The following is a 12,434-nucleotide window of genomic DNA, read 5'->3' as shown; positions in this document are numbered from 1 at the left end:
ACACCACCTCCCATGCCACTCTCCTCATCACTACTTGCATGCCTAGCAAAGGAAGCGGCAGATGTCTCCTCCACTTCTTGGCTGGGCAGTAGCTACTGACTGTCCTCTAGTAGATCTTCCTCACTAAATAGTGAAGCTGAACCCACAGCATAAGATACTTCTGTGAGAGAGGGAACAGCATAGGACAGATGAATTTAGGCCTCTGCCACTCCTCTCTGCACGTCCTGGCACTTCTCTGCCTGATATACTCAGTGCGTATATGTGGGGAGTACAACACGCTACACTACGCTTAAAACAGTATTTGTCTACAACTTCAGCAGGTGTGTTCTTTTGCCTGGCCTTTCACAGTATCTGGGCCCCTAAGATTTTAACAGGAACAAAATGGTGCACCACTTAGATTTACGTTTGTGGTATGCACTTATGAGGGGAGGATAATGCGCTCCAGTATGCTTAAAACAGTATTTGTCTACAACACCAGCAGGTATGTACTTTTGGTTGGCCTTTCACAATATCTAGGCCCTTAAGACTTTAACAGGAAAAAAAACAGTACACCACTTAGAGGTACGCATGTGGTATGCACTTATGAGGGGAGGACAAAACGCTCCAGTACGCTTAAAACAGTATTTGTCTACAACACCAGCAGGTATATACTTTTGCCTGGCCTTTCACAGTATTTAGGCTCTTAATACTTTAACAGGAAAAAATGGTACACCACTTAGATGTACGCACAGGCTATACTTTATAGAGGACAATATGCTTTTAGTGTTCTGCTCACCATAACTGGCTGGCTACTATTAGCTTTTCAGTTGTTGTACACACCAGTGCTGCAGCACACAGTCACTGTGTACTACACCCAAAATTTCACTCTCTCTCTTAATCTAACTCCCTTCCCTTTCAGTGCTTCTAGGCTGGATTTGAGCTTGAGGTGAATCGATGCTGTAAAAATGATTTTCTGTGCAACACACTGTTCTCTATCCCTCTCTGCAATAGAACGCTGATGTAACTGGGAGGTGAATCACTGCTGTAAAAATGCTTTTCTGTGCAACACACACTGCTCTCTGTCCCTCTCTCTCTCTGCAATAGAATGCTGATGTGACTGGGAGGTGAAACACTGCTATAAAAATGCTTTTCTGTGCAACACACACTGCTCTCTGTCCCTCTCTCTCTCTGCAATAGAATGCTGATGTGACTGGGAGGTGAAACACTGCTATAAAAATGCTTTTCTGTGCAACACACACTACTGTCTGTCCCTCTCTCTCTCTGCAATAAAAGACTGAAGTGACTGTCCGCAAGATGGCTGCCGATTATGTAGGGCTGTCACATCACAGGGGTGGCTGGTTGCTGATAGGCTGCATGCTGCATGTGATTCAGGGTCATCCCACCTTCCCAGGATTCCTTGCCCCATGTCCTCACATGTGGATCCACCATTTTAGATGCCCTGGAGCCTTGACCACACTAAATGGAGTTTAATTAAATGATTTGCGCATTCGTTGCAAATCGAATTTTTCCTGAAATTTGTAGCGAATTTGGATTCGTCAGATTCAATTTGCTCATCCCTTCTCAAAATGTAACCCATCACCCCCAGGAGCTGATCTAGACTTGCAAGAACTAAGTGCCAGGGTTCTACTAGTGGTACCATTTTCTACAAAATCCTTCTGTCTATGGAAGAAATGGTTCTATTGTACTTTATTATTAATGCACTAGTTATATTTCTCTTGAGTTGATTAAGATATTCAAAATTACTATTAGAAGGATTATTGATGAAATATACCTCTTTCCAATCCACCCTTTCCACCATCTCATTTTCCTCATGCCTAAAGCCACAAACGCTTTAAACAATAGCCCTCTAAGAATGGCCTTCCTCATATCCCACACAACCCGTGGACTTGCTGAGCCCAAATTTTCTGTCCAACCAGGCCCAGTGCTTTTTTAGTCTGTTCTTTCTCGGAGAGAACACTTAATCAATACGGGTTGAATCGAAATCCTCCTCCTCCAGTCAGGAGGAGGAGCGTAAATTCCAAAGAAAAAAAACGAACACAAAAGGACATAGTTTTAAATTAGAGGGAAAAAGGTTGCAAAGCAATATAAGGAAGTCTTACTTTACTAATAGAGTAGTGGATACATGGAATTTCCTTCCTGTAGAAGTGGTAGCTACTAATACAGTGAAGGAGTTTATGTATGCATAGGATAGGAATAAGGCTATCCTTCATATAAGATAGGGCCAGGGACTATTGACAGTATTCAGAGTATTGGGCAGAATAGATGGGCCAAATGGTTTTTATCTGCTGGCACATTCTTTGTTTCTACAAAGTGGTAGTGGTGTTTTGTTGTTGAAAAGTCTAGTTCAACAGTTCTGGCTGCAATCTCAGGAGCTTTTTAATCCTGACCCAGGAGTCAAGTGACATTAATAAGGTGAAGATTCAGTAATACCAAGTTATCCCTGGTGTCATTGGTGGACAGCAGTTTCTGTAGTTGCCAACAGAAGGAACTTACAACACTGGTCTAAATAGTCAGCTGTTCAGTATGTAACTTTGTATTTTACTGTATATGAAAATTTGGATGCAATTTATTTCCTGATTCTGACAAATTTATTATTTCTTGGTATCAGGACATTTTTATTCAGGGAAAATCCATTCTATTTCATAAAAACTAGTATTGTAAATCGTGTACAGTTTTATTACCAGTTCTACAGTAACATTATTCTTCTCTTTACTCACATATGTAGTTCTGTGATATTTATTCCACATGCACGCTGCTATGTAAACTGTGGAAACAGCTGGCACAGTTAAAATACATAATTAAATCCACTGTCCAAGCACATGGAAATATGGATAAATAAGAAAACATTTGCAGATACTGAATTCCCAAGCATTGATATCACAGCTTAGGACAGTATTGCTGATTATTGTTAAGAACTTTATTATATGGCATTCATAGCCTTCTTTTCTTTAAAAGAAAGTCTGCTTAAAAAACCCAAATTTTATGATATTAAGGGGAATAAAATGTTAATAAAAGGGCAGTCCCAGCACATGACTAACTTCCTCTGTTCCTCTCAACATAATGCTTTCAAATCAGTGGATCTTAAAACTTTAGATGAACATTAAAATATCATGTACACAGTGGAATCATTACTATGACATTACATTGTTGCACTTTTAAACATACCTGTAAGGTGCCTTTTGGAATTTTATAGTTGTTTTCTATGTTGCCATTTTCTTTACCTTTAGCTGTAAAAATAGAAAGTCAGCTTCAAAAACAATACAGATAATTCACCAGCCTGTTCTTCCCCCGAGGTCATCTTAAAACACAGTAAATTCGGCAGTTTTTCAGCAGTAAATGGCTTTAAAAAAAATGCAATTTCTATGGTGTGTATGACATTGCCTAAGGAGTGGTGATCAATCATATAGAAAGTCCATCAATGCCTGTTCAATTTTATTTTTATTTGCCAGTTATTGAAAGTGGATTAACCCCTTGGGGACTCTTTGCACTTTTGTTTTTTTCCTCCTCACATTTTAAAAATCAGAACCCTTTAAATTTTGCACCTACAGACCCAAATGATGGCTTATTTTTGGCGCCACCAATTCTACTTTCTAATTACATTAGTTATTTTACCAAAAAATCTACAGTGAAACAAAAATAAAATCATTGTGTGACAAAATTGAAGAAAAAATGCCATTTTGTACTACGTTTTTACGCAGTACATTTTTCGGTAAAAATTACACCTTATCTTTATTCTGTAGGTCCATACGATTAAAATGATACCCTACTTATATAGGTTTGATTTTGTCGTACTTCTGAAAAAAATCATAACGACATGCAGGAAAATGTATATGTTTAAAATTGTCATCTTCTGACCCCTATAACTTTTTAAATTTTCTGCGTATGGGGTGGTATGAGGGCTCATTTTTTGCGCCGTGATCTTAAGTTTTTATCTGTACCATTTATGTTTTGATCAGACTTTTTAATCGCTTTTTATAAAAAATTTTATGGTATAAAAGTGACCATAAATACGCTATTTTGGACTTTGGAATTTTGTGTGCACATATGCCATTGACCGTGCGGTTTAATTAATGATATATTTTTATAGTTTGGACTTTGGATGTTTATATTTATTTTTATTAACATGTTTTTTTTTTTTAATGGGAAAAGGGGGTGATTTGAACTTTTATTAGGAAAGGGGTTAAATCACATTTATTAACTCTTTTTTTGCAATGTTATGGCCCCCATAGGGGACTATAACATGCAGTACATTGATTACCAGCACTGTTTAATGCAAAGCCATAGCATTGCATTGATCAGTGTTATCGACGGTCGATTGCTCAAGCCTGGATCTCAGGCTTGAGCAATAAATCGCCGATCAGACGTGCCGAAGGCAGGTAACGGATGCTCCGCTCACGTCCGTTTTACAGTTTAGACACGGCGATAGGTGACGCGCGCTCTTAGGCCCGAGTCCCAACTACCGGTAGACACTGAGACTGACCCGATATGACGCAGGGTTATGTCACGGGTACGCCCTGAGTTCTCAAGAGGTTAAAGGGGTACTCACTGGAAAAAAAAAATGTATTCAACTGGTGCCAGAAAGTTAAACAGATTTGTAAATTACTTCTATTTAAAAATCTTGACCCTTCCAGTACTAATCAGCTGCTGTATGTTCAAGAGGAAGTTCTTTTCTTTTTGAATTTCCTTTCTGTCTGACCACAGTGCTCTCTGCTGACACCTCTGTCCATTTTGGGAACTGTCCAGAGTAGGAGCAAATTCCCATAGCAAACCTCTCCTGCTTTAGACAGTTACTAAAATGGACAGAGGTCTCAGCAGAGAGCACTGTGGTCAGACAGAAAGGAAATTCAAAAAGAAAAGAACTTCCTCTTGAACATACAGCAGCTGATTAGTACTGGAAGGGTTAAGATTTTTAAATAGAAGTAATTTACAAATCTGTTTAATTTTCAGGTACCAGAGGATTTAAAAAATGTTTTCCAGGGGAGTACCCCTTAAAATCAATGATTGTTCTTGCAATTGTTCATTCAAACCTCTGCACTCACAGATATACTGTACATTGTTTGTCCACAGAACATTTTACACAGGGAGATGTGATGCTAGCAAACAATGCATCAGCCAGCAAATTGAGCATTTGCTGTTTGTTGACTCATCGCTGGAATGTTTACATTGGAAAAGGAATGGAAAGGGATGTCCATAGGAACCTTCGTTCACCCCTTTATCAAAGGCAATTAGCCTGGGGAGTCATATTTTCTATGATTTTGGTATTTTCATGTAAAAAAATCTTTTAAATGCTACCAGAAGTGATAGACAAAATCCCCATAGCAAACATATGCTGCTCTGGACAGTTCCTAAAATGGACAGAGATGTCAGCAGAGAGCTCTGTGTTCCAAAAAGAAAACCATTTCCTCTGTAGTATTCAGCAGCTAATAAGTACTGGAAGGATTAAGATTTTTTAATAGAAGTAATATACAATATATGTTTAACTTTCTGGCACCAGTTGATTAAAAAAAAAAGTTTTCCACGGGAGTACCCCTTTAATGCAGAACTTCTTAGCTATACTTGATATCCTGTCACAACATGGATGTTGATGTATACTGTAATGTAATGAAGTCAGCTAGTGACTAAGTTTGACCACATTCCACTCATATTTGCTTAGTTTGCTGTAATCAATAGTGTAGTCTGTTGTGTTATTGAGTCCAGCAAATTAAATATATAACAGTGGGAATAAGTTCATTCCATTGAAATGAATGGGGCCTGCAGCAGTGCATAACAGTATATTGTATATCTGCATGCCTTTCTTTTTTTTATAGGATCCAAGTATAGCTGGGATATACTGCATTAATGCAACTAGACTAAGCTCTTTTTTTTCTCTGCTAGTAGTTTCTGCATTTAATTCATTTTCTTAACATGATCATGTGGGCAGCCATATTTCTTCTACTCTGGTGTATTAAAAGGATTTGTTTAAGATACGTCTCTCTGGCTATCAGCACCTCCACAGATCAGCTTTTTTAAGAGGCCACAGGGCTCAAATGAAAGGCTTCTTAGATGAAACCTAATCTTACAGCTCAGTTAAAGGGGTATTCCAGGCAAAAACTTTTTTTTTTATATATCAACTGGCTCCGGAAAGTTAAACAGATTTGTAAATTACTTCTATTAAAAAATCTTAATCCTTCCAATAGTTATTAGCTTCTGAAGTTTTCTGTCTAACTGCTCAATGATGATGTCACGTCCCGGGAGCTGTGCATGATGGGAGAATATCCCCATAGGAACTGCACAGCTCCCGGGACGTGACATCATCATTGAGCAGTTAGACAACAACTCAATTTTAGAAGCTAATAACTATTGGAAGGATTAAGATTTTTTAATAGAAGTAATTTACAAATGTGTTTAACTTACCGGAGCCAGTTGATATATAAAAAAAGTTTTGGCCTGGAATACCCCTTTAAAATCAGTAGATAGTACAATGCTGATGTGAACTCTAATACCACACTTAGGCACTACTAAAAATACAGCCTTTTTAAAACCGCTAATATACAAGAATTGGACCACCATCTAATATTGATGGACCGGATAATCTAGGCTGGAGATTATTATTGATTTTGATGGTATGTGTTCTAGTTATGTTCTGTGACACTCTGGGGTCACTCTGCAGGGAGAGGAAGGTGAGCTGCGACCATCACCTATTGTCAATAGTGAATCCCGTGTTATCTGTATAAGTTACCTTTCATTATAATCCTGTCTGTGATGATCATGGGATGACTGCCGACATGTGACCCCAGCAGAGCTGGAAGTGTCAGTCTATTATAAGTATTTAAATTTAAATAACAACATGGAAAATTATAAAACAAACATAGGAAAATCAAGCTATACAAGCAGGTGTATTCATTAAAGGGGTACTCCGGTGGAAACTTTTTTTTTTTTAATTAACTGGTGCCAGAAAGTTAAACAGATTTGTAAATTAGAAAAAAGAAGAAAAATGTGTGCAGCTCACAACCAAATCTCCGAGGCTTAATGTGGCTATAAGATCGATCCCCACCGATCGAAAATTTAATAAATACAAGTTAACCGCACCTAGAATACTGCCCTGCTGGGCACACAATGAAAATGAGTGTATACCATTTGCCTACTGAGGAAGGGGTCATTCTTTGCACCCTGAAACGCGTCTAGGCTGTTATCCAAATCTGAACTGAGCGATATAACGCGGTACAGCCGACTTCAACATAGCCGATTTGTGAGAGAAAGAAGGAGGCCGCCATTTGCACCTGCCTTCCTAATCAGCTGTCTTCCACATCGAGTGCATTTCCAGCTTGTCCGCGCTCACCTCGAGTATCCTGCTACAAGATCTGCAGCGAGGGTCCGACACGCCAACACAGGCACACTACCAGCGCAGACCCCGTACAGAGGAGTCTCATGCCGGAGCTCCACAGGCTCGTGAGGATCTCCTTGCATAACAACCGCCAGTGACCTTACAGGGGCCGCGTGATCTGTCAGCATCGGCACGTCGCAGTACGGGACCAGCGGCTCTGGATACGGTGAGCAAACCATTCATGCACACAAAGACTATGGGCAGCATGTTTTAACTTCTACAAAGATTTAAAAAGAGATTTAAAAAAACGTTACATCCAATTGCCGGACTATCAGTCTCCTCCGGATTATCGGCCTCCTGCACCAAACAAAATTGCAGACTTTTCTATCATCGGCAGTACTATACCTACCATCTTATATTTATATTTTGCCATTAGGGCCCAATGGCATAAGAATTGTTATTTAATATATTCGCTCTAATATTATGTTATATTTTATGCTTATTTTAGGTAACTTTATATTTTAATAAACATTCCATATATTTTTCAAACAAACTGTTCCCACTCATTTTCATTGTGTGCCCAGAGGTGCGGTTAACTTATATTTAAGATTTGTAAATTACTTCTATTAAAAAAATCTTAATTCTTCCAGTACTTATAAGCTGCTACAGAGGAAATTATTTTCTTTTTGGGACACAACGGTTTCTGCTGACATCACGAGCACAGTGCTCTCTGCTGACATCTCTGTCCATGCCCCATAGCATATGTTTGCTATGGGGCATTTCTCCCACTCTGGAAAGTTCTTGAAATGGACAGAGATGTCAGCAGAGAGCACTGTGCTCGTGATATCAGCAGAGAGCTCTGTGTTCCAAAAAGAAAATAATTTCCTCTGTAGTATTCAGCAGCTAATAAGTACTGGAAAGATTAAGATTTTTTAATAGAAGAAATTTACAAATCTGTTTAACTTTCTGGCACCAGTTGATTTAAAAAGAAAAAAGAAAAGTTTTCCACCGGATCACCCCTTTAAATGTAAAATCACTCTCACAAGATAATGTTCATGGCATTACATAAATAGAGGACATGTTAATGCAACTTACGACTTGTCTTATGAGTTTGAGGCTTGCTCCAAATTTCATCCTCTGAATTATCCTTCACACCAAATTCATATACAGTGTTGGGCTTCAAGTTTTCTATTACTGTTTCAGTTGTTGGGCACAGCTGGAAAAGCCAATCCTTATTCTTTTCTCTGTAGCGAACTGTATAAAATCTGTGTGAACATTTGGGAAAATTAGATACACAGCAGTCTAAAACATTTTCTTAAAGGGGGAAATGACGAACCTCTTCATAACCTGGCATGTTTTGGACTTAAAGGGGTACTCCAGTGAAAAACTTTTTTTTTTTCAAATCAACCGGTGCCAGAAAGTAAAACAGATTTGTAAATTACTTCTATGAAAAAATCTTAACCCTTCCAATGCTTATCAGCTTCTGTATGCTCCACGGGAAGTTGTTCTTTTCTGTCTGACCACAGTGCTCTCTGCTGCCACCTCTGTCTATGTCAGGAACTGTCCAGAGTAGGTGCAAATCCCCATAGCAAATTTCTTCTGCTCCAGACAGTTCTTGATATGGACAGAGGTGTCAGCAGAGAGCACTGTGGTCATACTGGAAAGAACAACACAAATTTCTGTGGAGCGTACAACAGCTGATAAGTACTGGAAGGATTACATTTTTTATATAGAAGTAATTAACAAATCTGTATAACTTTTTGGCACCAGTTGATTTGAAAAAAAAATAAATAAAAATGTTTTCCACCGGATCACCCCTTTAAGGTCCAGGACAATTTTCATTTTTGTATATTAGTTTTTCCCTTCCTGCCTTCAAAAAGACTTAACTCTTATTTATCCATATACAGAACTTGTTTTTTTCTGGGACCAATCTTACTTTGTAATGACCCCTTACATCTTATTTGTGGGGTGTAAATTTACCCCCCCCGCCTCCGTGCGCACACACACACACACACAAAATTATGAAAATGGGGATTTTTTTTTAATTACACAGAGCACCTTTACAGGAAAACTTATAATTATTTATATATTCTGTGGGTCAATACAATTACAACAATAACCATGTTTACATAGTTTTTGAATATTTTACTACTTAAGAAAAATGCCTTAAATCACCGTAATATATATATATATATATATATATATATATATATATATATATATGTATATATATATATATATATATATATATATATGTATATATATATATATATATATATATATATATATAGAGAGAGAGAGATATTGTGACAGTGTAGCAAGGAAAGGGTGTATTTCTCTAGCTAACCCTGAAGAAACCTCAACCTGTGGCCTAATTAATGAGGTAGCAGAAAGGGGGAATGTGTGTTTAAAAGGAAATCAGAATAATTTGGGCTGTCCCCAGAAGACAGCAAGGTGGCTCTAGGGGGGAGGCAGCGGTCCTGGTGAGAAACACACAGCCTGAGCTGTGAGTGGCCCCAATGGTGAAGTGTGGGCAAGACACACAGCATGACGTTGCAAAAGTTGTGTGCGAACAGTGAGTAGAAGGTTGCAGGAGGCATAAGTTTAACTGGCCGGGAAAAGCCCACCAGTGATAGACAGGGCATGCTGGATTGTTTAGTTAGTGACTGGACGGTCTAGGGTTTTGTTCCTGTGTTATGTTTTTATTTATACTGCAACCTGTCTAATAAAGCTGGCGAGGGGCCGGCCTTGCATAAAGTACAGTTTTTTTCCCAGTTTATTGAAGTGGAAACGTGTCCTGTGGCGGTGTCAAGGACAATCCCAGAGCTATCCCCAGGGAGAAATCTGTACAATTTGTGGAGGTTGCAGGCAGCACGTTGCTAAGAGCAATCAACAGTCGAGTTGCAGTAAAGTTGTTGCTAGGAGCAACCCACCCTGCATGTTGCAAGTCGGACAAGCCCAGCTGTGGAGTACAGGAGCAGGACTGAGCCTGTGGTGAAAGCGTTGCTAGGGCCAACAGATCGTGTCAAGCGAGTGAGTGCTCTCTCCACTAACGCAACAGGTGGATGGGCACCTGCACAGCGCAACAGCAGTAAGGCAGTAGATAGATAGAGATCCGGCACTCTAGTGGTCCTGTAAAGTGCTGAAGGTGGACTGATGCAGGTGGACGGGCGGTGCGGCAAGGGTGTCAGGGGTGCGCTTACATGGAACAAATAGAATGATAAAATTCAACAAGAGGAGGGTACAGAAAATGCACTCACCCGGTATTATGCCAAAGAAGAATGTCTTTATTCCAGGGGTCACATGGAATACAGGAATCAAGGTTGGGAAGAGAGGAGAGAAAGAGCTTGGCCGAGCTCGTGGAACGACGGTCCCGTTTCGCAGGTTCTCCGGGGAGTGACCAAGCGGAGAACCCGCGAAACGGGACCGTCGTTCCACGAGCTCGGCCGAGCACTTTCTCTCCTCTCTTCCCGACCTTGATTCCTGTATTCCATGTGACCCCTGGAATAAAGACATTCTTCTTTGGTATAATACCGGGTGAGTGCGTTTTCTGTACCCTCCTCTTGTTGAACATCAGCAGTAAGCCGTGTTGTTTGTTTTGCAAAGATGGGTCGACGTCGAAATGCCGTTGCTAGGAGCAACAGATGTGGTCAGCAACCGGTTGTCGAAAAGATGGATGTGAGGATCCGTGAGTTGATGGTGGGAGTCCTGCTGTATGTGGAACTGGACTGTTGCCAGGCTGTATCCAGAGTCATGCCAGACATGATACCATTTGTGAAGGTTCGACCAGAATCTGGTAAGACTGTTCTAATAGACTTTGAAACATGTTATGGGACAGTGAGCCATGTTATGGAGGTGTGTGCCGAGCTTGAGATAGAGATTATACTGGGCAGAGACTTCCCATATTTTTGGCAGTTGTGGAATGAGGAGAGTGTGCCAGAGAAACCGCACACAAAGGTTCCTGAGGTAATGATGGGTGGTGAGTCACTTCTTTACTGTGTGAACTGTCCTGTAAATTTTGAACCTATGCAATGTGATACGGTTTTGTGTGAAAAATGAATGCCTGCGTGTTCTGAAGTAATGTGTACTGCTGCCAACTAAGACAGGACAAAAGAAAAAAGATGATTGCTTTGCTAGAATCTAGGGGTATAATAAGTCTGGTGAAGCCAGACCCTGTCATAGCCGGAGAGCAGAGAAACAGTCCAGAGAGACTGTCCATGGACTAACCTGAGGCCCAAGGGGCCAAGATCCTTGCAAAGGGGATGACTACCCCTAAAGGAGGAGAAGAGTTGGAACAAGTTGGCTTGAAAGAGCAGGAAGCAAAGCTTCAGCTGCATTGCAGAAAAATTAGTTTGTGGCTCTGCAGGAACTGAACTGTCCCGGTCCCAGGATCTTGTGACCAGTAAGGAAAGAGAACTGGAGAGTCTGGCCAAGCAGGTCTCATTCAAGGATAAAGAAGTGAATGTCCTGTGTGAGGCATATTTGGCTCTACAAAGTGATCACAAGGCTAGGTTAGTAGCCATGGAAGAGCCGGAGAAGGAGAAAGTAGCAATGGCTCATAAGGTGCAGCGCCTGGAGGCGCAGAACGAAACGCACCTTAAGAAAGTGTCCAAGATGGCGCATCTGAATAAAGACAATGAGCAGATGAGAGAACAACTTCTGTCCCTGGAGGATACTGTCAAAAACTTGACAGAATTGCTGGAAAGTGAGAAGGTGAACTCTGCTAAGCTCAAGAGTGAGCAGCAGAAATATTTAAAGCTACTGAAGACTAAGATGCTTTCTCTAAAAGTTCTCTAAGAGTCTGAGCAATGGACTCAAGAAACTAAAGTCTGAAGACCATGAGAGGAAGCCATATGAAAAGTCCTTTGAAGCTGAGACTGAGGGGAAACCCTATGAAAGGTCCTCTGAAGCTGCAGAGATATGGAAAATGCTGAGGCAGAGAAGTTCTTTGAGGCAGAAGCTAAACCAGAGATAACTGCAGAAGTCCTTCAAATGGGTGATATAGGCTTGGTTGGCCACCAACAAAGTTCGGCGATGGCCGTACCGTAGACAGAAGAAGACAAAGGCCTGGAGCATCTGCCTTGTCTGCCCCTATTGTCCAGAGCACTGCACAGACCAAAGTGAAGAACCT

The 12,434-nt window shown here is 40.4% G+C and overlaps 1 protein-coding gene across 25 annotated transcripts in view; it reads right to left on the bottom strand.

Moving 5' to 3' along the window:
• Positions 1-12,434, bottom strand: part of ABI3BP (ABI family member 3 binding protein) — a 463,829-nt gene that overhangs the window by 245,184 nt on the left and 206,211 nt on the right. For all 25 annotated transcript variants that reach the window (XM_056556215.1, XM_056556227.1, XM_056556223.1 and 22 more), the window contains exons 5-6: positions 8,399-8,568; positions 3,166-3,227 (exon numbers count right to left, since the gene is read on the bottom strand). In XM_056556215.1, the coding sequence (XP_056412190.1) occupies positions 3,166-3,227; positions 8,399-8,568 (232 nt within the window). The remainder of the gene's footprint in view (positions 1-3,165; positions 3,228-8,398; positions 8,569-12,434) is intronic.

This window comes from Hyla sarda, chromosome 2, assembly GCF_029499605.1.
Source record: "Hyla sarda isolate aHylSar1 chromosome 2, aHylSar1.hap1, whole genome shotgun sequence".
Classification (NCBI taxonomy): domain Eukaryota; kingdom Metazoa; phylum Chordata; class Amphibia; order Anura; family Hylidae; genus Hyla; species Hyla sarda.
Note: the sequence above shows the minus strand (reverse complement) of the source record. Positions and strands in the feature narration are given on the sequence as shown.